The sequence below is a fragment of the Stegostoma tigrinum genome, chromosome 20, assembly GCF_030684315.1.
Source record: "Stegostoma tigrinum isolate sSteTig4 chromosome 20, sSteTig4.hap1, whole genome shotgun sequence".
NCBI lineage: Eukaryota > Metazoa > Chordata > Chondrichthyes > Orectolobiformes > Stegostomatidae > Stegostoma > Stegostoma tigrinum.
Window position 1 is genome coordinate 11,192,114 of NC_081373.1, and position 25,400 is coordinate 11,217,513.

At 43.0% G+C, this 25,400-nt stretch overlaps 1 protein-coding gene across 1 annotated transcript in view; it reads left to right on the forward strand.

Annotated features, from left to right (window-relative positions):
* Positions 1 to 22,261, forward strand: part of sfrp5 (secreted frizzled-related protein 5) — an 87,334-nt gene extending 65,073 nt beyond the window's left edge. Inside the window, exon 3 of the mRNA XM_048551104.2 lies at positions 20,944 to 22,261. Within this exon, the coding sequence (XP_048407061.1) occupies positions 20,944 to 21,269 (326 nt within the window). The 3' untranslated portion in view covers positions 21,270 to 22,261. The remainder of the gene's footprint in view (positions 1 to 20,943) is intronic.
* The last annotated feature ends 3,139 nt before the right edge of the window (positions 22,262 to 25,400 follow it).

Here is a 25,400-nt window from a genome sequence, read left to right on the forward strand (position 1 = left end):
AATCTGAGGGTCACCATGCTTCAGGAAAGGGTTGAGGTTGAGAAGGAGAGTCCTCATGGAGAATGTACTCATGATGTAAAATCTAAAGTTTTTGGAGAAATAGTCATCTGTGGAGAGAGAAATGAAATTTACGTTTTGAATCCAATATGACCCTTCTTCAGAACAGGTCACACCAGGCTCAAAATGTTAACTCTGTTTCTCTTTCTGCAGATGTACCAGATCTGCTGAGTTCCTCCAGCACTTTCTGTTTTTACCTCAGATGTCTGGCATCTGCAGTATTTTGTTTCGAATATGTTAATCATGATGATGTAAATAATCCTGCATCCCGACATCAGCAGAGAAACAAGACCCAAAGAGGAGAAGAGGGGAAACACACTAAAGATCTGTGTAAAATATAATGGGGGTCATAGCGAAAAGAAAGAGTTTGCAGGACTTGCTGAGAGTGAGAAGAGGCATGCTTTGTTAAGGGCAAGAGAGATACAGCAGGTTTAGAGCAGCTTCATTCAGCTAAATAGTACAGCCTCTAACTGTGCTTCAAGGGACTCTTGTGTTGAAATGGTCATGTCCTGGCCTCTGAGCCAGGTAGCACAGGTTTGTATCCCACCTTGCTCTAGATATCTGCCATAACATCTCTGAACAGGTTGATTAGGAACTGTCTCGAACAGTTCTGAGTCCAATGGAGATAAATTTTCCATCAAGAGAAGCCCACTCCATAGTATATCCACAGCAGTCCAAAACACCGCCGCAACCCTGTTTCAAAACTGAAAGATTGTTCAAAATAGTTTTGAATTGTTTTTGCCAGTTTGGGAAAGATCCCGATGATATCGGATGCAATTCACGAAGGCAGCTCACCTCCTGCGTCCCAGCAACAACTAGGGATATACAACCCAATATTGCACCAATGCCCACATCCCATGAGAGAATTGTGATAAATGGCCAGAAAATATGTTGTGGGTATTGGTTGGATGGTACATATTTTCCAAAAAAAATCAAGAAAATCCCCCCCTCCCTTCTGTAAAGTAGTTCCATGTGATTCTTTTCCCTGTTCACTTGAGAGGACAGACTGGATCTGAGTTCAAATTCTCATCAGAGGGACAGCCCCTCTGAGGATGTAGTATCCCTCAACGTCAGTGCCGCACTGAGGCATCTGCCTCCCTTATGCACTCATGTCTGAGCAGATGGACTTTAACACACAATGTTACAAATGATGGAGCAACAGGTGATCTCATTTGTAGGATCTGGCAGGAAAGAATGAGGGAGCTTGTAATCTGGTGATGTCCTATGTTAATTAAAGGAGAATCAGTTAAGAAACTTGGCTGTATGTGTATATAGGAGAACAAGACATCAATATTGTTCGCATTGTTGAGGGTTTTATTGATTTGTTCATGGAATTTGGTGGCACTAACTTGTCCAGCAGTTTCTGTCCATCTCTAATTGCCCAGAGGGCAGTTAAGAGTCAACTGCATTGCTGTGGGCCCGGAGACATGTATATAAAAGCCAACGTTACTGTGGTCTTACAGAAGACCACCTGGCTGCTCTCCCTATTGACAGGGAAAGAGAGATGATGGGTGGCGATTTAACCTGAGGGTAACCACACTCAGGGTAAGGGAAGAGGTTAAGGAGAGTCTTCATGATAACCTCAGCTGATGTGAGAACTCGGTGCACACTGTTGGTATCCTTCTCCATCACAAACCAGCCATCAATCCAACTGAGCTAACTGACCCCCCCAGGAGGGGCAGCCATGCCAGACTGGGTAAGGACAGCAGACATTCTTCCCTGAAGGACATTAGTGCAGCAGATGAAGCTTTTATATTAACGAAAATCTATTCAGCTGTATTCCAATTCCAGATTTTCGTTTGTTGAACTGAGCATTTTCTGAAGATTGGACCCAAAACGTTAATTTTGCTTTCTCTCCACAGATGCTGCAAGACCTGCTGAGTTTCTCCAGCAATTTCTGCTTTTGCTTCCGATTTCCAGCATCCACTGCTCTTTGTTGTTTTCTTTTTATGGATATATCCATGTTGGGCAGGGAAGCAAAGTTTATTGATGCAAGATGGGAACATGGAATACAAACATAAACAGATCAGCCCTGACCTTATTGAATGGGGGAGCAGGCTTGAGGGGCCGAATGGATTACTTCTGTTCCTATATCCTATGTTGATACAACAGTCAGCACCCAACCTTTTCTTAATTGAGAATGATTGACTAATAAGGTAAGAAGCATTCTGGATTGCTAGTGTTCAATCTGCATTTCAAACCAGCTATCCAGCCAACTGAGCTCACCACCACCGTCTCATGGGCAATTAGGGATGGGTAGTAGCTGCTAACCTAGCCTGAGATCCCCACATCCCACGAAGGAATTGAAGAAAAAGACTACTGAGCATTCTGCAGGAAATAAATTAATTAAACCTGCTCGTTAGGCACTCTCAAACCCATGTCATCCTTCAGCAACCTTATAGAATTCTTTGAAGGAAAGACATGAAATCGGGAAGTGAATTGTGTGGATATGGTTTATAGAGTTTGAAAATGGCACCGCCTCGGAGATTTTTATCAGACATTATGGCTTAGTGAATTGGGGGAGTGGGAATAGATGGAGAAGACACAATACATAGAGTGATAATAAGCAGACTGGAGCTGTATTGATGATAATGGGAACTGCAGATGCTGGAGAATCCAAGATAACAAAGTGTGGAGCTGGATGAACACAGCAGGCCAAGCAGCATCTCAGGATGAAGGGTCTAGGCCCGAAACGTCAGCTTTTGTGCTCCTGAGATGCTGCTTGGCCTGCTGTGTTCATCCAGCTCCACACTTTGTTATCTTGGATTCTCCAGCATCTGCAGTTCCCATTATCACAGAAATAAGCCACTCGGAGATGCAAATCTACACCAGCTCCTTTCAAAGTTTACTGCCCTCCCCACCCCTCTGAAATCTTTTGGCTTTGATGTGTTTAGACAGCTCACTGTGAAAAGTCACTGTTCAAGTATGTTCCAGTTCTTTAATCTGCAAATCCTCAGGTTGTCACTGCTGCATTGGAACTGGCTTCACTCCCGGTATCAGGGCAGGCCAATAGTTTGAAGTCCATTTCCATTACACAGCTACATCCTGTTGAGGCTGGAGTCTTGGAAAATGCTGTTGCACCAAATTGTGGTTGGAAATAGATTGAGGGTCTGTATTGAAGTTGGGTAGGAAGATGCAGCTCAGTGTAAGGGATACAGCTGGGTACAAACATATAGATTAAATGGAGCAGAGGATCTAGAAAGACTGCATTAACAGTGAAAGATAACCCTCATACTGCGTGCAAACTCCCTATCTATCTCTCAGAACCTGGCCATATTCCAATTCTTGCCTCTTGCACATCCCCATGTACTTTCTACCCACCATTGATGGTGGTGATTTCAGGTTTCTATGGCCAAGCTTTGGAATTCCTTACCAAAAACCTCTCTATGTCTCGGTCACTTCAATTTATGCTCAGAACTTAACTCTCCATCCAAGTGATTAGTCATATGTGCCAAGTTTTCCATAATACCATAAGATGTAGGAGCAGAAGTAGGCCATTCAGCCCATCAAGCCTGCTCCATCATTCGATGAGATCATGGCTAATGTGCTAATCCTCAACTCTACTTTCCTGCTTTTCCCATTTAACCCTTGATTTACTTCCTGATTAAAACTCTGACTCAGCCTTGAACGACCCAGCCCTGACAGCCCTGTTGAGTAAAGAATTCCACAGATTCACTACCCTCAGAGAAGAAATTCCTCAACAGTAAATGTCTTAAATCTGCGACCCATTAGCAGAATAAGTTACACCCTCTGGTTCATGACTCTGTGCACCTAGACAACTAGCTATCTATTAACAAGGTGGCCTTTCATTCTTCTAAACCCCAATGAGTACAATGACCTACTTAACCTCTCCTCATAAGTCAGTCCCTCCATACCTGGGACCAGTCTAGCAAACCTTCTCTATTTCCAATGTCAGTTGATTTTTCTGTGGATAAGGGGTCTGAAACTGAGTATTCCAGCTGTGATCTGACTAGCACCTTATGTAGTGTTAATCAAAACGCCCCTGCTTCTAAAGCGAACACCAATATTCCATTTGATGAAGGGTCTAGGCCCGAAACGTCAGCTTTTGTGCTCCTGATTTGCTGCTTGGCCTGCTGTGTTCATCCAGCTCCACACTTTGTTATCTCAGATTCTCCAGCATCTGCAGTTCCCATTGTCACTAACCAATATTCCATTTGCCTTCCCTACTTCCTGCTGAATGTTTTGTGATTCACGCAGAAGGACTCCCAAAATCTCCTTGATCTGTAGCTTTCTACAGTCTTTATTGATTAAAAATATTATTCAGCTCCTCTATTCTTCCTGCCAAAGTGCTTAACCTCACATCTCCTCTTTTGCCAAGTTTTGACCCATTCGCTTAACCTCTCCATATCATCTGCAGTGTCTGTGTGTCTCACCATTTGCCTTCGTACCTGTTTTTGTGTCATCTACAAATCTGTCAATATTGCGTTCAGTTTCTTCATCCAAGTCATGAATATATATTGTAATTGTTTTTATTCATTCAGAGGATGAGTGTGTCACTGGCTAGGACAGCAATTATTGCCTATCCCTTATTGTAATGAGATATGAGTCAACCACGTTGCTGTGGGTTTGGAGTCACATGTAGGCCAGGCCAGGTAAGGATGGCAGTTTCCTTCCCTGAAGGACATTAGTGAACCAGATAGGTTTTTCCTGACAGTCAGCAATGGATTCATGGTCATCATTAGACTCTTAATTCCAGATTTTTTTTGATTGAATTCGAATTCCACCATCTGCCGTGGCAGGAGTCAAACCAGAGTGCCCAGAACGTTACCTGGCTCACTGGATTAACTGTCCAGCCATAATACCACTAGGCCATTGCCTCCCCTAAATATATAGCTCTGATGCCTGTGGCATACCACTAGTTACAGGTTGCCAACCTGAAATGCTCCCCTTGTCCCAACTCCATGTCTCGTTTTAGTTAGCCAGTCCTGCATCCATGCTAATTTCCACACTATTTCCCTTGACTGGGCATTAATTTTATCCCTTTACACTTTTATGACACATGATGGAATTTTTTATAAAACAAAAGGTGCTCCATAATTGTTATCAATGATTTTATAGAATGCTCAGAAGCTGGAATCCTTGACTGTTAGTGCTTTCTGTCCTATTTCCCTATCCCAGAGAGGCTTATCCCATATGGAATATCCTTGTCTGCACCATCAGTTGACTTCAGTTCTGTAATCTCTGGACCTGTTTGAAGTAATACCTCGTGCTGTGAATCAAATACACATCAGTGATCAATGGCAATTTCTCTTGCATTTGAAGATCTTTTTAAGGAGTCCTGAGGTCCCAAAGGAGCCTCATCAAGCAGGGACTTGGTGCACCTCATCTGTCAGTTTTCCTTCAATTCCCGAACTGTGCCCATGTTCTTTATTATAGACATATTCAGCCCTGCTGTTGCAATGGGGCATGCTTTGAAGCAGAAATATGCTGGAATTGTGGAGGTGTTGTTTTTCAAATCTTTCTCCCAGGCAGCATGCACAGGCAAAGGAAATTGGAATCCGCAGTTAAGGCCAAGATATTCTTACATATCAGGCAGTGTAACAGGAAAGAGCTGTTTTTGGGCCTGTTTCCATAACTGGGATGGGAATGAATGTGCAGATTTTTTTGGGGGGATTTAGATTACAAAGAAGGGTCTGCTTTGCATTCCTCGCCGATAGTTGTCAAATAAGCAATGAGCAAAAAACAGTTAGGTGTTTTTCTTTCTTTTTCAGAGTGACAAGGCAATTTTTTTTAAACAGGTCATACACTCTCCCACCATTTCCACACCACACACCTTCACAAAATATGAATATTGAGATCTGTGGTGAAGTAGGGGGAAAGATAGAACAAAAGTAGTTGTCATTGGATTAGAGACTAATAAGGTCATAGGGCACAGAGTCATAGAGTTATACAGCATGAAAACAGGCCCTTTGGTCCAACCATGTTCCCAATTTAAACTAGTCCCACTTGCCTGCATTCCTCCAAACATTTCCTATTCATGCAGCTATCCAAATGTCTGTTAAATGGAGTAACTGTACCAGCGTCCTCCCCTGGTAGTTCATTCCACACGCGAACCTCTCTCTGTGTAAGAATGTTTCTCCTCATGTCCTTTTTAAATCTTTCTCCTCTCACCTTAACAATATGTTGTCTAGTTTTGAACTCGCCCACCTGAGGGAAAAGACATCTGCCATTCACTTTATCTATACTCCTCATGATTTTATGAACCTCCATAATGTCACCCCTTAACCTCCTACGCTCCACTGAATAAAAATCTCAGCCTATCCAGCCTCTTTTTATCACTCAAACCCTCCAGTCCTGGCAATATTCTGGTAAATAGTTTCTGAGCCGTCTCCAATTTCATAGTATCCATCCTGCACCAGGGTCTGGGTGGGATGCTGTTCAGAAGGTTAGTGAGGACTCAATGGGCTACATGACTTGTGTCCACACTGTAGGGATTCCATGGTTCTGTGCAATGCCAAACCTTTTGAAAACACTGGTTTGACCTCATCTGGAATATCTTGTCTCATTTTAGGCACCACTCTTTAACAAAGATATGAAAGCTGTTGAGAGAGTGCAGAAAAGGTTTACCATGGTGATTCCAGAGAGGAGGCACTTCAGTTACATTGACAGCTTGTGGGAACACAGGTCATTCCCTTCGGAGAGGAGACAGTTGAGAAGAGATTTGATAGATGTCATTAAATCCTGAGAGATCTGGACAGTGGAGATCGTTCCCATTGACTGGAAGTTTTGGCAGCCACGTTTTTTTGGGACTGATGTTAACCACAGTCCGCATTTGGAAGTGTCTCCTGGAAAGGGAAAATGATACTTGGCCCAGTGGTTAGCTCTGCTCCCAGGGACTTCCGTTCAATCCCAACCTAAGTGTTTGAGTGAAGTTTGCACATTCACTCCACGTCTGTGGGGGTTTCCTCCCACAACCCAAAGATGGGCAGGTTAGGTGGTTTGGCCAAGCTAAATTGCCCCATAGTGTCTAAAGACATGCAGCCAAGGAGGAAAATGTAGTGTTACAAGGATGGGGTGAGTCTGGGTGAGATGCTGTTTGGATGGTTGGTGTGGACTTGATGGACCAAACAGCCTGCTTCCACACTGTAGGGATTCTATATAGATCAATTGTTCACTTTAAATCTAAGGCTTATAGATTATTGTTCTATCAAGGTGTAAGGGGGCATAGAGCACAGGTGGGCTGGTGGAATTAGGTCGCAGTTTAGACATTTGTGTCAGAACTAGCTCTAGAGGCTGAATAGCCTCAAACTGTCCCTACAATCTCAGGGAACATCTGAACAATATAATATACCATGGCAAAGCCCAACAATCTGCCTAGAGTGAGGAACTAATTATAGCTTTTAATTATCGCTGTAATCTCCAACAAGGTTCCATAAGACAGCCTCACGTTAATTCTTGTTTTCTCTTCTGTTGTTGAGGTGAGAGTGAGAGTTGAGGCTGGCAATATTCCCCCCTCAACCTCCACCTTCCAGATCGTCCTGGCCACTGGACACTGTGACCTGAGAACATAAGCTGAATATGAAATATTAAGATAACGAACCAGAAGGGGAAGTATATAGCCTTTGTTTTAACAACATGTGGATGTGATGTTGAATGTGCCAACTGATCCTGCAATGGAAACTGTTCTTTGATTTGATTTGATTTATTACTGTCACATGTATCTAGGTACAGTGAAAACTTTTGTTTAGTGTGCAGTACAGGCAGATTGTACCATACAATATATATTAGGGTAATAGGAATATAATGTTACGGCTGCAGAGAAGGTGCACAAGGAGCAAGATCAAAATTAAATTTAAAATTTTGAGAAGTCCATTCAGTAGGCTAATAACAGCGGGGAAAAAGTTGTTCTTGAACCTGTTGGTTTGTGGTTTAAACTTTTGTATGTTCTGCCTGATGGAAGAGTTTGGAAGTGATTACAACTGAGGTAGGAGGTATCTTCGATGATGTTGACTGCCTTCCTGAGGCAGCATGAAGTGTGGATGGAGTCTTTGGAAGCAAATGGTATCTTTTAAAAGAGGATTCTTTTAACTTGAAAATGAGCTATTTGTAGGCCTGGGAGGAAAGAGCAGTGGTGGGACACAGAGAGGGAACCACCATTACTTGGATAGCTCTTTCAAAGCAACAGCCTAGATATGATGGGCAGGATAACCAGCATCTACTTGTAGAATCATACAGCATGGAAACAGGCCCTTCAGTCCAACCAGTCCATGCCGAACATAATCCCAAACTAAACTAGTCCCACCTGCCTGCTCCTGGCCCATATCCCTCCAAACCTTTCCTATTCATGTACTTATCCAAATGTCTTTTAAACATTGTAATCGTACCCAAATCCATCGCTTCCTCAGGGAGTTTATCCCATATACGAGCCACCCTCTGTGTAACATATTGTCCCTCATGTCTTTTTTCAAATCTCTCTCCTCCCATTATAAAAATGCGCCTCCTAGTGTTGAAATCCCCCATGCTAGGGAAAGGCAACTACCATTAACCCTATCTACGCCTCTCATTATTTTATAAACTTCTGTAAGGTCGTCTCTCAACCTCCTACACTCCAGCAAAAAAATTTCCCAGCCTTTCTTTATAATTCAAACGTTCCATACCCGGCAACTTCCTGGTAAATCTCTTCTGAACCCTCTCCTGTTTAATAATATCCTTCCTATAACTGGGCGACCAGAACTGGACACAGTATTCCAGAAGAGGCCTCATCAATGTCCTGTACAACCTCTACATAACTTCCCAACTCCTAATTTAGACAGACCTGGTGTGAGCCCGTAATAGCCAACTTCAGAATACTTTTATTCACCTTGCTTAGATATGCGATAGCACAACCCTGGAGCCGCTAGGATGTGATTCAGGAGTAGGGGCACTATCGCTGCACCACAAGAGCCCATCAGCCAGTGCAAAGCTGAAAGGTTCTAGCATTCTGAATGTTAGATCGCAGTCTGACCAACAGCAAATGTTGCTAAAATGGGGTGAGTGAAAGTGTCCAAACCATCAGTCAATCCTCTCCACTGGTGGTTTGTAAAAGGATTTAATTTATTCCTTATTGCTAATCCCGAAAAAGGCACACTCACCATCCAAGCATAACTCTGAAATGAGTGTCAAATTCCAATCCGTCTAATTGACTTCCCAGTCTCTGGCATTGCACTAAAGCATTTCTTCCAAGCAAAACACGTTACTCTAGATTCTTTATCCAAGGGTGAAATGTGTTTCGATTCTCTGCTGCTGTTGCTAGCAACAGTGTCCACATTCCTGCGTTCCAGAACCTGCTGGTGAAGGTAGAAGACTCAAAAATAGCCACTTTCATATAAGTTGGTTATTAATTTTGATACGTCTTCCTCCTTCAGCTTACTAACGCATTCACAGATATACCACCCAAACCTCTTGGTTGCATTTCACCCTCTAACTCACCCCTGGGTATTTGTTATTCCATAAACAAGCTTCCTGAACTTCTTGATTAAATTCCAGTCTGTAACTCACTTCTGGGTATCTGTTATTCTATATATATAAATCCATGAACTCCTTGGTTAGGCTCCAGTGTGTAACTCAGTTCAGTGTATCTGTTATTCCATACATAAGCCTTCTGAACTCCTCAATTAGATTCCAACCTGTAACTCACCCCCAGGTATCTGTCATTCTATATATAAACCTCCTGAACTCCTCAATTAGATTCCAACCTGTAACTCACCCCCAGGTATCTGTCATTCTATATATAAACCTCCTGAACTCCTCAATTAGATTCCACTCTGTAACTCACCCCTGGGTATCTGTTACTCTCTGTATCTGTATAAATCCCTGAAGCCCTTGATTAGAGTCTAGTCCGTAACTCACTCCCGGGTATTTATTATTCAATATATAAAGCCTCTAAACTCCTCAATTAGACACCAGTCTGTTACTCATTCCCAGGTACCTGTTATGTTATATACAAACCACTCAAACCCTTAATTAGTTTCCAGTCTGTAATTCACTCCAGGTATCTGTTATTCTATCTATAAATCACTCAAAACACTTGATTAGATTGCAGCATGCAGCTCCCGATGTTCTGGGTTAACAGGATATTCTTATGAAGAACACAGTAAAATCCTGCAATTAGTTCACCTAAACAAAGAAGAAAGAACAAAGAAAATTACAGCACAGGAACTGGCCCTTCAGTCCTCCAAGTCTGCACCGATCCAAATCGCCCTTTTAAACCGTCACCTATTTTCCAAGGATTTGTATCCCTCTGCTCCCTGCCCATTCATGTATCTATCTAGGTACATCTTAAATGACGCTATTGTGCCCGCCTCTACCATCTCTGCTGGTAATGCATTCCAAGCACCCACCACCCTCTGCGTTAATAACTTTCTACATGTATCTCCCTTAAATGTTTCCCCTCTCACCTTGAAATCGTGACCCCTAGTAATTGAGTTCCCCACTCTGAGAAAAAGCTTCTTGCTATCCACCTTGTCTATAACTCACATGATTTTGTAGACCTCAATCAGGTCCCCCCTCAATCTCCGTCTTTCTAATGAAAATAACCCTAATCTATTCAACCTCTCTTCGTAGCTAGCACCCTCCATACCAGGCAACATCCTGGTGGCCTCCTCTGCACCCTCTCCAAAGCATCCACATCCTTTTGGTAATGTGGTGACCAGAACTGTACACAGTACTCCAAATGTCGCTGAACCAAGATCATTTACAACTGTAACATGACCTGCCAACACTTGTACTCAGTACCCGTCCGATGAAGGAAAGCATGCTGTATGCCTTCTTGACCACGCTATTGATCTGTGTTGCCACCTTCAGGGTACAATGGACCTGAACATCCAGATCTCTCTGTGCGTCAATTTTCCCTAGGACTTTTCCCTTTACCGTATAGTTTGCCATTGAATTTGATCTTCCAAAATGCATCACCTCGCATTTGCCTGGATTGAACTCCATCTGCCATTTCTCCTCCCAACTCTCCAGTCTATCTATATTCTGTTGCATTCTCCGACAGTCCCCTTCACTATCTGCTACTCCACCAATCTTAGTGTCATCAGCAAACTTGCTAATCAGACCATCTGTACCTTCCTCTAGGCCTGAAACGTCAGCTTTTGTGCTCCTGAGATGCTGCTGGGCCTGCTGTGTTCATCCAGCTCCACACTTTGTTATCTTGGATTCTCCAGCATCTGCAGTTCACATTATCTCTACACCTTCCTCCAGATCATTTATGTATATCACTAACAGCAGTGGTCCCTACACAGATCCCTGTGGAACACCACTGGTCACAGTTCTCCATTTTGAGAAACTCCCTTCCACTACAACTCTCTGTCTCCTGTTGCCCAGCCAGTTCTCTATCCATCTAGCTAGTACACCCTGGACCCCATATGACTTCACTTTCTCCATCAGCTTACCATGGGGAAGTCCATGTATATGACAGCTACAGCCCTTCCCTCACCTATCAACTTTGTCACTTCTTCAAAGAATTCTATCAAGTTGGTAAGACATGGCCTTCCCTGTGCAAAACCATGCTGCCTATCACTAATAAGCCCATTTTCTTCCAAATGTAAAAAGATCCTATCCCTCAGTAACCTTTTCAGCAGCTTTCCCACCACTGACGTCAGGCTCACCGGTCGATAATTAGCTGGATTATCCTTGCTCCCCTTCTTAAACAAGGGGACAACATTTGCAATTCTCCAGTCCCTCCAGGACCTCACCCAAACTCAAGGATACTGCAAAGATATCTGTTAAGGCCCCAGCTATTTCCTCTCTTGCTTCCCTCAGGAACCTGGGATAGATCCCATCTGGACCTGGGGACTTGTCCAACCTAATGCTTTTTAGGATACCCAACACTTCCCCCCTCCCTATGCCGACTTGACCTAGAGTAATCAAACATCTAAACCCTAACCCCAACATCCGTCATGTCCCTCTCTTCGGGGAATACTGATGCAAAGTACTCATTAAGAATGGCACTCATTTTCTCTGACTCCTGGCATAACTTCCATCCATTGTCCTTGAGTGGGCCAACCCTTTCTCTAGTTACCCTCTTGATCCTTATGTACGAATAAAAGGCTTTGGGATTTTCCTTAACCCTGTTTGCTAATTACTCTTTTTAGCCCTCGTAATTCCTCATTTCAGATTGGTTCCTACTTCCAAAGCTTTGTCTGTTTTCAGTTGCCTGGACCTTTTGTAAGCTTCCTTTCTCCTCTTTGCTAGCCTCACAATTTCACCTGTCATCCATGGTTCCCTAATCTTGCCCTTTCTGTCCCTCATTTTCACCGGGACATTTCTGTCCTGCACTCTAATCTCTTTAAAAGCCTCCCACATATCAAATGTGGATTTATTCTAAGGCAGCTGCTCCCAATCCCCATGCCCCAGCTCCTGCCGAATTTTGCTATAGTTGGCCTTCCCTGATTTAGCACTCTTCCTTTAGGACCACTCTCGTCTTTGTCCATCAGTATTCTACAACTTACAGAATTGTGATCACTATTGTCAAAGTAATGCCCTCCTGAAACTTCAACCACCTGGCCGAGCTCATTCCCCAACACCAGGTCCAGTATGACCCCTTCCCAAGTTGGACTGTTTACAAATTATAGCGCAAAGGACACTCATTTCAAAACAATGCAACAGCCTTTATGCCCTACCTTCCTGTGGAAATTTTCTCTCTATGGAATTAACAGAGCACAGCTTCAGGCTGGAGGGTATGAAATGATGGAGATAAATTCAGATGTTGGGGGTGGAGGTTTGGAAAAAATTTCTGTCTGCTCAATCTCTCTTTGCAGGTAAACTCTCCAGCTAAGGCAACATCCTGGCAAATCCTGTCCCCAGTGCTACCACATCCCTCAATCCTGTGCTACTATCAGAGTGGATGGTGCTTTATGCACTCAATCAATCGGTCAAGGCTAGCGGGCTCCTTCCTTCTGAGGACTGAGGTCTGGGACCCAAGCAGATTCCAGCACAAATTGCTGACATCTCCATCAGGACAGGACAGAGAACGAGGTGCATGTTGCTGACAGGCCTGGCTAGATCTTAACCTGAGACTTTTACCATAATCTCAGGTGGAGTGTAAAAGCATTTACCTCATTGTAGTTGGTAGGAGCTTGCTGTGCGCGAGCAGAAAGATTTGCAATTGTAGAGTGACCTCCGTGAAAGCAAGTCAAACTGTTTCACTGTCCATGAAATACTTTTGAGCATCGTCCACTATTATAGTGCTGGAAGCACCGAATGACAAATGTACGTCATTGTAATGCCCAATACTTCCCTCATCTCCTCCGTTTATCTGATTATCTGCTCTACTAACAATACAAAGTGGAGCAATGGCATACCATGGTGACTCTATGGTTAGCACTGGCGCCTCACAGCACCAGGGACCCGGGTTTAATACAGGCGGCAGTCTGTGTGGAGTTTGCACGTTCTCCCCGTGTCTGTGTGGGTTTGCTCTGGTGTCCTCCCACAGTCCCAGTCCAAAGATCTGTAGATTGGATGAATTGGCTGTGGGAAGGGCAGGTTACATGGTTAGCATGGGATGCTCTTTGGAGGGTCAGTACAGGCTCAATGGGCCGAATTGCCTGCTTCCACACTGTAGGGATTCTATGATTCTACAAATACCCCTTTCTTTGTAATCCTTTAGCCTCTATTCAGTTAGCACTATAGTCACAACAATGTGTCTACCATCTACAACTTGCTTGATTGAAGCAGTAGTGGTCAGTTATGGTTTCTGAAGTATCTCAGGCAGTCCTTTGGGGTGGAAGTCAGCATAGCTGGTTTGGCATACGGAGTGATAGTAGCAGTGTGGGTTCAATTTCCATGCCAGTTGACAGTACCATCTTCTCAACCCCACCCCTTGCTGGAGACGTTGTAGCCCTAAGGTTAGACTCACCACCAGCCAGCTCTCTCGAAAGGGAAAGCAGCCTGATGGTCCTCTGAGACTCTGATCACTTCACTTGGGGGTTTGGGGGATGTCTGGTTTCCACTTCAGTTCCCCATGTTCAGTGTTGTCTGATGAGTTCACTGTGCAATCACCCAACATTACCATATGTGGGGCAGGTGCTACATGGGGAGTTGCATAGGGAATGATGCAAAACAGATGAGTAGCTGGCACAGAAAGCGAGGTAGCTTCTCCATTAGGTGTTCGAGGAAGTAGCATTGTTGTATGGAACGTCCATTCATAAGAATGTCAGACACAGCTCAGAGAGTACTGTTATGTTTCTGTTCCTACCAGACCAAAGAGCTCTAGGGTGGATGAGAATGTCCAACTTTCTGGTCCAACTAGAAAAGTTTTGTTGTGTTAACAATATAAAGTTTATTGTGTTATTGCAGCCATTGTAAGACGTCGCATGACTTTAATCACATCGTTACAGAGAGTGAAAGGACCACACGTGCCCTGGGTCCATCTCCTGCATATTTCTTCTGGCCAAGCCCCTGTGGCATTGTCACCTGGGGTAGTGCTCATTGTGTAGAATCAAGTACTAGCCCTTTCAGACTCCTGTACATTCTTTCTAGTTCTGAAGGGGATGGCTTCAATTCTTTTGCTGAGCGTCGGGAGTAGAATTTTCATATGAAATGTTCTGCTCCCTTGTCTAGATGTAAAATATCCCACATCTTCTATTTTGGAGAAGCTGAGGTTCTCCAAAGTGACCCGGGGCTAATAGTCATCTCCAAACTACCAATTTTTAACAAGATTATCTGGGCATTACCTCACTGCTTGTGGGAGCTTACTGTGGGCAAATTGGCTGCAGCGTTTCCTACATTGTAAGAGTGATTATACTTCAAAAAAAGTAATTTGTCGGCTGTAAATCTACTTTGGGCATCGTAAAGCTATGAAAGATGTGATAGGGATGCAAGTAAGTTCCCCTTACAGTTACCGCAGTTTGTGAAAGTGAACAGGAAATGGTCCTAGCCCGGCCCCTTACTCCCTGAGCTGAGCCCAGTGACCCTTCGCCCCTGACCTGAGCAAATTCACCCCTGCCCCTGACTTGAGCAAATTCACCCCCCACCCCTTGACTTGAGTTCAGTGCCTGCTGCCCCTTGACCTGAGCTCAATGCCCCTGCCCCCTGACCTGAGCACAGCGATCCCTGCTCCTGAAATGAGCACATTCATGCCTGTCCCCTGACCTGAGCTCAGTGACCCCTTACCTGAGCACAGTGACTCCTGCCCCCTGACCTGAGCACAGTAACACCAGCCCCCTGACCTGAGTACAGCGACCCCTGGCCCATGACCTGATCTCAGTCACCTCTGCCCCTAAACTGAGCTCAAGGACCCCTGACCTGAGCACAGCAGCCTCCAAGAATGTCAGGTTTTGATAATTTGATCTCCCCTGTCCCATTATATTCTGGGCCCTGAGCCTGGATATACATGTACCCTTAATGTTACAACAGAGTTCTCTTTTCTCAAGTTAAAAAAGCTCCAATCACTCAATCTTTCCCAGTCGCTGTAATCTCTTAATTCTGGCACCATCCATGACCACAGCCAGATTGAGAAAACATGTAGAGGATAGTTTACATTTGCTATAGTCCCTCAAACTATCATTTGTAACTTTGAGAACACCTCACGGCAGAGACTCAGTCAGAAGGATTCAAACTCTCTTTGTCCGGGAATGACGGCGATAATGTGGGAGGAGTTAGCCTTTTAGAGGAGCAAGCCCTGTCCCTCCTCTAAGGTGTATTGCCGAACTTTCAAAGAGAGGGAATCAGAGGGCACCAAATCTTCACTAAGTGGCATTCTCTTCCTGTCAATACTGTGGGACAGGGATGAGGAGCTGGAGGACGAGCAGACCAGAGGCATTATGAAGGACCCCAGCAATTAAAACCAAGAAGGACCCCCTGTACCTAACCAACTTCCCATCAATAACCTTCCCCAGCTTAAGCCCACCCTCATCACTTTCATCATCCTGATACCAGTGGATCATGTTAGCGGGAATCCACACTGACCTTTGAAAGGATGCCATACTTTAGGAGGGACACAAAACTTTGATGAAGTTTGACTAGAATAGGTCCAGAGATGAGGGATTATGGTTATGTCCGAGGGTGCTGGGGCTGCTCTCCTCAGAACAGAGAAAGCAAAGAGATTTTAGAGAGAGATGCTGAAAATCATAACAAACTTAAGACTGAATAAATAAAGAGGAATTGGTCCCAGTGTCTCCAGGCTCAATAGCCAGAGGACACAGATTTACGACGTTTGGCGAAAAGGAAAACAGAAACAACACTGGGAGGAGAAGCACTTCAACCCAAACGATAGTTGAAACAGGAGTTAGCAAGTTTTATATAAAAATAACAACTTGTGCAAAATGTAAAGTTGTTGGAAGGTGCAGAATGGAAATTTTCCATTTCTAAACTGTGGCAAGTTACTCACAGTCTATGCTTGATGAATAATTTATATATTTTATACTTAAAGAATACTTTGAATTTATGTGTCAATAGAAAAGAAATCAAAATTGCACAACTTCTGAATTGTTGCAATGTTGAAATCCATAATTTGTTAGTGAAGCCATGCAGTCATAGAATCATACCATCACACATACAGCACAGAATCCAAGCAGTCCATACTGACCATGTTACCAAACAAAACTGGTCCCACCTGCCTACATTTGGCCCATATCCCTCCAATCCTTTCCTATTCACGTACCGATCCGAAGATCTTTTAAACATTGTAACTGTATCCACATTCGCCACTTTCTCTGACAGTTCATTCCAAACACCAACCACTCTCTTTGCAAAAAAAAAGAGTTGCCCCTCATGTTTTTTGTAAATCTTTCTCCTCTCACCTTAAAAATATGCCACTTGCTTTCGAACTCTGCGATCCTAGGGAGAAGACCTCCACTATTCACCTCATTTATGTCCCTCATTGTCTTTCCCATAACCCTCAATTCTACCTTTAAAACAAACTACAAGTGAAGATGTAAAAAATTAAAGATAAAATCATTTGTCTTCTCAAATCTATTTAAAATAATAATGGCTGAAATTATAAGCTGTTCCTACAGTCAAAGATATCATTATCGCACCGTGGTGTAATCATATCACTTGTGTGGGTTTATTTTGAGCACCATTATGTTTTTCATTAAATTAACCAGTTGAAAGGGTAGGATGGCAGCATTGTAACCTCCAATTAAAAACACAACACCTTTCTTACATAGTTTTAGGCATTTTTAAAATGTTAATCTAACTGGGAAAAGTTGGGAGCCATCGATGAGGTGGTAAAGAGTCACGTGTGAAAATCAAAACTCAACGTTAAGGGTCATACAGTTCCCTTCAGGAAAAGAAAAGATGTTTGACTTCAAGAAAACGGAAACGCATGGCACAGGGAACCTGGTTTATCCAGCTCATTCCTGGGATAAAGTGGTTGTCTTATGAGATTTTTCTCGTTTGAGTTCAGGAGAATGTGAGGTATTATTGCTGAAACTTGTAACATCTTAAGAGGCTTTGACAGCATAGTTTGCTGAATGTTTTTGATGAGCCAAAGGGCTTTTGTTTTCGGTGCTGTCGATCTCTAATACCCTATGACAGGGTGGATGTGGAGAGTATTATTGAGAGTTTAAAAGAATGAGACAGGTATCAGATCAAAGTGTATAAAATTATAACACAGCTGGACAGACTAGATAGAGGGAGGATGCTTTCCCCTGGCTGGAGAGGTTAGACCCAAGGAACACAGTCTTGTGATATGGAGTAGACCATTCAGGACTGAGATGAGGAAAGATTTTTTTCCCTCAGAGGGTAGTCAACCTGTGGAATTTACTACAGAAGAGGCTGTAGAGACCAGGTCTGAGTCTATTCAAGAAAGAATAGATACATTTTTAGATATTAAAAGGCTTCAAGGTGTACGGAGAGAAAACAGAAATATCATGTTGAGATACAGGATCAGCATAATTATCCTGACCAGGAGTGAAGGGCTGAATGGCCTACTCCTGCTTCTATGTTTCTATGATGTTTTACCTCATCGGGGTTATCTGGAACTAGGGGCACAATTTAAGTGTGAGATCTCCCAATTAAGACTGAGATAACAAAGGAACTTCTGTCAAAGAGTTCTTAATGCATAGAATTCTCTTCCACAGCCAGCAGTGGAGGCTGAGTCACTGCATATATTTGTGGTGAAGTTAGGTAGATTTCTCGTTAATAGGGGAGACAAGGATTAAGAACAAACAAGAGAGTAGAGGTAAGGCCATTACCCTCAGAACAAGCTTGAGAAACCATATGATGTGATAATGGGAACTGCAGATGCTGGAGAGTCCAAGATAATAAAGTGTGGAGCTTGGTGAACACAGCAGGCCAAGCAGCATCTCAGGAGCATAAAAGCTGACGTTTCATGCCTATTCCCTTCATCAGAGAGGCTCTGATTAAGGGTCTAGGCCCGAAACGTCAGCTTTTGTGCTCCTGAGATGCTGCTTGGCCTGCTGTGTTCATCCAGCTCCACACTTTGTTATCTGAGAAACCATATGGCCTATTCTTGTGTTAATGTCATGAGAATCATTCTGTTAAGGCCAAAGGTACTTAGCTAATGGAGGCTAATGAGGGTTATTGATTCATTGCCTTGAGCAAATACAAAAAGGAAGCATGAGAGCTCCTGTGGCACAGTGTTAGTGTCCCTACCTCTAGGTAAAAAGACCTGGGTTTAAGACCTACATGCTCCAGGGGTGCATCAAAATGTGTTGGTGCAGGCTGATTGAAAGTAGCCATTAGCAAATTAATCAGAGGATTGCAAGTTCTGCTCTAAATATTATTCCCTGTGTCTCATGTGGCACATGGTAGTGCCTCGACTTCTTGGCCAGGAGGCCTGGGGTCAAGTCCCTCTCACTCCAGAGGTATATCATGAAGCATCAAAACAGATTGATGAAAAAGATCATGAAAATGGAACATGGGGGCTCTTGTGGTGGAATGGAAGTGTCCTTTCCTTTAGGTCAGAAGGTCTAGCTTCAAGCACCATCTACCCTGGAGATGTGTCTTGGCTGAACTGGTTGACGCAAAATAATTCATTATATAAAAGGGAACGAGCAAAGGTCTTGTGCTGCCCTGCATAGTAGCCCTATCTCAAAGCCAGAAGCTCGGGGTTTAAGTCTCGCAGCATAATTGGGCTAAAGATGTTGATAATCAACCCTCTAATGCACCTGATGGTAGGCAGTAAGTGTCAGAGGACCGACTGGTCGGTAATCCAGCAGAAGACAATAACAACCCTCCGCAGAACTTTGCCCATAACATTGGGCTAATTCAGTGGCCAAATCTTTGGGAATGAACACAGGAGACAGGACAAATTGACAGCCTCCCATCAATTTATCTGCTAGCAGGTAATTGGAAACATAAAAGAAGAATTTACAGGGCTACCGAGGGCAGAGGATCTACAATGATGCCATTGTAAATGATGGTCCCTATAAGTATGAACCAAGATATGCTTTAGTGACAGTAGGGAGCAGCTGATGCTGCTTGCGACGCACATTAAGGGCTATCTTTCCCCAGCATGCCAGTTGGTTAGGAAGGGCAGAGAGCAGACTGGAGTTTGTATTGAGATATGAAATGCAAATACATAGTGGTGGAGGTCAGACTGACTCCTGCTTCCTGCTTCCTGCTTTGGCAAATAGAGGATTAACATGTAACAGTGCACACAAGAGAATAAAGTAACTGACAAGAATAAGTCCAGTGTCTTAGTTCCTGATTCACTGTTTGGCCGAGAGGCACTTTACATCCTGCTTTTGTATGTTATGATCACACAAGCTATGCAGCCTGAGAGGCTGGTAGCAACAAATTCAACAGTAGACTAAATTGGATAAACACTTGAAGAGAAAGTTATCACAGGGATACAGGAAAAGAGCTGCAAGACTGGGATTAACTGGGCTGCTCTTGGAAGAGTCAGAGCAATTAATTTAATGACAACAGATTCAGCCAGGATCTTGCCAAATGCCTGAGATCAGTTAACAGAGCAAAGAACACTCAAACCATCTTTTCAACCTCTCTGTGGATTTACCCCCTTCCGCATGTCCATCATTATTGGTGTCCTTTTCCAGAAATCTGTCTCAGCTCAGCCCAATGCAGAACCTTCAACTCATTTCTAGACATTACTTATAGTTTGTTGGCGGCAACATTTATGGGGATATTCTGAGATGCACAAAAGGCATTGTATAGGTACAAGTCTTTCTGTTTGACAAGCAACATCTCGTGAGTGATGTGAATAAGATTGAGAAATCACACATTGTGTATCAAAGGAGCAGGGAATCACAGTTACATGCACACTCTCGCTCAAACACAAAACACATACTCCACAATTACAACTGAATTTAAAGTAGCATTCAGAATTGCGTTTTGTGTTCAGAGTGCATTTTGTGCTCAAATTTCTGGAGCAGGAATTCATGTACAATCATCTGGTTCAGATACATAAGTGCGAAGTACCTGAGTTATGGCTATTACCCCAAGGGCCAGACACTTCAATGAAACAAAGAAACTGTGGATGCTGGACATCTGGAGCAAAAACCAAAATTGCTAAAGAAACTCAGCAAATCGGGCAGCATCTGTGATGAGAAAGCAGACTTAACGTTTTGAGTTCAGTGACCATTCTTCCGTAAGTTTTGAAGGATCATCAATAGCCTTGAAATGCTAACTCTGCTTTCTCACTATAGGTGCTGCAGAGCTGCTGAGTTTCTCCAGCAAATTCTGTTGTTGTGCCAGACACTTGCATCTTTTTTGTGGGATTTGGGTGTCACTTGCAAGGCTAGCTCTTGATACCCATACCTAACTGCTGCGAAAAAGGCTTTTTTTGTTAAGTAACTGCCCTTAACATGAGAGAAGTGAGCACTGGAGACAGCTTATATTTATAAATAATTGTCACAAAATCAAATGACCTACCTCGATTAATCCCAGCGTGGCTGGAGGGAGAGTGTGAAGCAGATTGTTAATTATTTCTGTTCTTCTTTCCCTTTATGCTTGCAGCACTCAAGATGAAAATCAAGGACATAAAGAGAGAGAAAGGAGATCGCAAAATCATCTCGCAGAGGAAGAAGAAAGTGCTGAAGATGGGACCTTTGAAGAAGAAAGACCTGAAGAAGTTGGTCCTGTTCATAAAAAATGGAGCGAATTGCCCTTGTAATCAGCTGGAGAATCCAAACAGCAACTTCCTAATAATGGGACGAAAATGGGACAACCAACTTCTCCTCACTGTCATCCACAAATGGGACAAGAAAAACAAAGATTTGCGCTATGCTGTAAAAATAATGAAAACCTATCAATGTCCAACATATCATCATGTCTTTCAATGACTGCCTTCAGAAAGAAATTTACATGGAAAGTAAAATGAAACAAAAATTGCTTTTATAGTGTCCTTTAAAAAAATTACACTCTTCCAGTCTTATTGAACAAATTTGTCCTTATATAATGATTCCTTTGTAATCTATCTTGTCTCAATAGCCAGATGACATAGAAAGTTAAAATGTGCTTTAAATGATGAAGATGATTGATGATTGAATACTTAAATGCAAGATCAGAAGGCGAACAATAAGCTGATATCTCTCTCTCTATCTCTCTTTTCCCTCCTCAAAAATAATATTGCTTAGATATCTTCACACAAGGAACATTGAGTTTCCATGAGGTGTGGGAACAAAATGAATCATGAGATAAGTTACTAATGGATGTCACTGTGCTTTGGAACGCTTTCCAGTGAACAACCAACGTGGTGGATATTGTGTTGGTTAAAACCGAAAAGAAACTTTCTCTGACAAGAGTTGACCTTCCGGATATGACACAGACTCCTGGGGTGGGTGAGAGTGGATTGAAGGACATAAGCCTGATTGAAAGTGAGATCAGAAATGACAGCATGATTGTCTTTAGTTCGTTATCTATCCAAGGGACGGCCTACCGAACGTTAAAGGAAGAACTGCTTTACCAGGTGTCATACACTTTGATGAGGATGGATGGCTATCATTATGGCAATAGTTATCCTGGTGATCTACTGTGGATTCAATGTTTGTATGTCCTGAAACCATCAATGTGAAAAAAGTAGCTGTAGTCCTAAGGCATGGTAATGGCAGAGAGTTATTTTTCAATGTATGCCTATATGCATCTTCATGTGTGTTAAAACTACATACCAACAGTGATTATTTTGTTTCTTTTTAAAATATTATTTCAACTTGCAATCTTTTTATTTTATTTTTTAAATGCCTTGCAATGCACTTCAAATCTGAGGTGCTTTTCACAGGTTACCTTGGCCGAGAACTTACTCATGTTTAAATAATAAAAAAGTAAGTAACCAAAATTGACACAATGGCATGTTCTAAATATCTTGGTGCGGTGTTGCTTTTGCAGTTCCCCTTTTCTTTAAAGGTTTCGGTCACTGCTGAGGAGAAACAAGTCAGCAAGACATCTTCTATCACACAACCCTGATCTATGACCTCCATTGTGTACAATAAATGGTATCAGCTTGAAGTGTCATACATCATCCTGACTTAGAGATCATCTATTTTTATTCATTCATGGGATGAGTGCATCGCCGGCTGGGCAGCATTTATTGCCCTTCCCTAATTGCCCAGAGAGCAATTAAGAGTCAATCACATTGCTGTGTGTCTGGAGTCACATGTAAGCCAGACCAGGTAAGGATGTCAGTTTCCTTCCCTAAAGGGCATTAGTGAACCAGATGGGTTTTTCCTGAAAGTCAACAATGGAGTCATGGTCATCATTAGACTCTTAATTCCAGATATTGATTGAATTCAAATTCCATCATCTGCCGTGGCAAGATTTGAACCTGGGTCCCTAGAATGTTATCTCGGTCTCGGGATTAACCATCCAACGATAATATCACCAGGACATTGCCTTCCCATTTTGAGACAATGTTAGTATCAAAAACCTGGAACACCCACTAAATATTCACAGTGCTTACTGTAAGATCTTATCAATTCAGATAAATAGCATGCCAGCAACAAAGACAAAGTTGCTGGAAAAGCTCGGCAGCATCTGTGAAGGAGAAAACAGAGTTAACGTTTCGGGTCCAGTGACCCTTCCTCAGAACCGGACCCAAAACGTTAACTCTGTTTTCTCCTCCACAGATGCTGCCAGACCTGCCAAGCTTTTCCAGCAACTTTGTTTTTGTTCCTGATTTACGGCATCCGCAGTTCTTTTGGTTTTTAAATAGCACACCAGCTTTCCTGCTCCTCTGATGCTGCTTGGCCTGCTGTGTTCATCCAGCTCTACACCTGGTTATCTCAGATAAATAGCGTTGTGGCAGTGAGTTCATGCTAATGGGTTGCAGAGGTTCAAGGGGCACCGGTTCACCCAATTTTTGGGGCAACTGGAACTGGACAACCAATGACAATCTTACCAGTGATTTCAAACTTGATTAATAATTGGGAAAATCAGATAAGATGAAGGTGCAAAGAAGTACAATTGGAAAGGGAGCTTGGGGCCACGGCATAGCTTTGACATTACAAAGGAAGCAGGCCATCAACACAGCAGGGGGGTGTCAGGTGACTTCTAACTGCTCCAGTGTATCATCTACAGACCAGCCCCAGCGGTTCATCACCATGAAGCTCACTTCCAGTGGTAAAAATATTTCCAGCCCTTGAACAGAATGAAGCAAAACCTCAGCATCCATTGGCAAATTTTAATGAGAAACATCAGGAAGAGTCAAAAAAAGAATTTGTGAGAATCTACCAAACATGATAATTGAAGCACGTTCTGAGGTCAGTCAATACTGTAAAGCAATGGCCTGCATTTTTCAAACATCAGAAAGCACTTTGCAGCCAGTTTGTACACATCAAAATCCCACAAACAGCAGCTATGGTCATGATTGGATCATCTGTCTTTGTGATGATGGTTGAGGGATAAATATTGCCCAGGACAGGATGTAGAACTGTGCTGGTGCTTTTTGAACAGTGCCCTGCAATGCTTTAAAGTTGCTAGAGAAGGCAATAGCATCCTTTGTTTAAAGATGTCATCCATGAGACAGCACTTCCAACAGTGCAACACTCTCTGGGATAGAAGTGCCGGTCTTCACTGGAATTTACACTATACTCTTCCTACTCAAGGGCAAGGGGGCCCTTGTGCCAATGGAGATATAGCCACAAGATTCCTCCTCCATAATATTAAATACTGCAGGACTTTTAAGATCTGCAAAGTTAAAAATAGAACATTTTGGAAATAACCTGCAGTACCTGCAGTGAGAGATAAACAGTCAGCACTTCAGGTTAGTGATCTTCTCCTAGAACTGCAATGGATGAGGTCCTGATGAGATGGATGTGGAGCGGGTCGTTCCTCATATGGGAGAACCATAGCTCACTATTTCAAAATAAGGGGTTGCTCATTAAAGACAGAGATGAGGAGAATTTCGTTTCTCATAGAGGGTTTGGAGCATTTGGAACACTTTGAAAAAGTAGTGGAAGCAGATTCTTTGAATATTTTGAAGGCAGTGGTAGATAGATTCTTGATTAGCAAGGGGGAGAAATGTTATGGGGGGGGGGGTGTTGATGCAATTTTACATTAAACAGATCAGCCATGATCTTACTGAACAGTGAAGCAAGATTGAACAGGGAAATAGCCTACTCCTGTTCTTGATTTGTATGTTTGAGTGATCGAGATAGCGTACAGGACATTGGTTAGGCCACTTTGGAAAACTGTGTTTGATGCTGGCCTTCCTCCCATAGGAAAGGTGCTGTGAAACTTGAAAGGATGCAGTAAAGTTTAACAAGGATCTTGCCAGGGTTGAAGGGTTTGAGCTAAAGGGAGAGGCTGAATAGCCTGGGGCTATTATCCCCTGGAGTGTTAAAAGCTGAAGGGTGACCTTACAGAGGTTTATAAAATCATGAGGTGCATGGGTAAGGGGAAAAGCCAAGATCTTTTTCCTATGGTAGGGGAGTCCAAAACTAGAGGGCATATGTTTAATATGAGATGGGAAAGATATAAAAAAGAACTGAGGGGTAATTTTTTCAAGCACAGGGTAGTGTGTATATGGAACGAAATGCCAGAGGAAGTGGTGGAGACTAGTACAATTGCAACATTTACAGGGCATCTGATGGGTAAGTGAATAGGAAGGTTTTAGAGGGATATTGGCCAAATGTTCAACAGATGAAGGTAACACTGAAATTCTGTGATTTGCCCATGTATCAAGGCAGGGAATACAAAGAGATGACAAGGTGTGGAGCTGGATGAACACAGCAGGCCGAGCAGCATCAGAGGAGCAGGAAAGCTGACATTTTGGGCCTAGACCCTGCTGCTTGGCCTGCTGTGTTCATCCAGCTCTACACCTTGTTATCTCAGATTCTCCAGTATTTGCAGTCCCTACTATCAGGGAATACAAAAACTCACATTTATACATCGCCCTATTAAGGGCTCAGAATGTCCCAAAGTATTTCACACCCAAAGCAATACTTTTAAACTGAAGTTAACATAAAAATGGAGAAGGT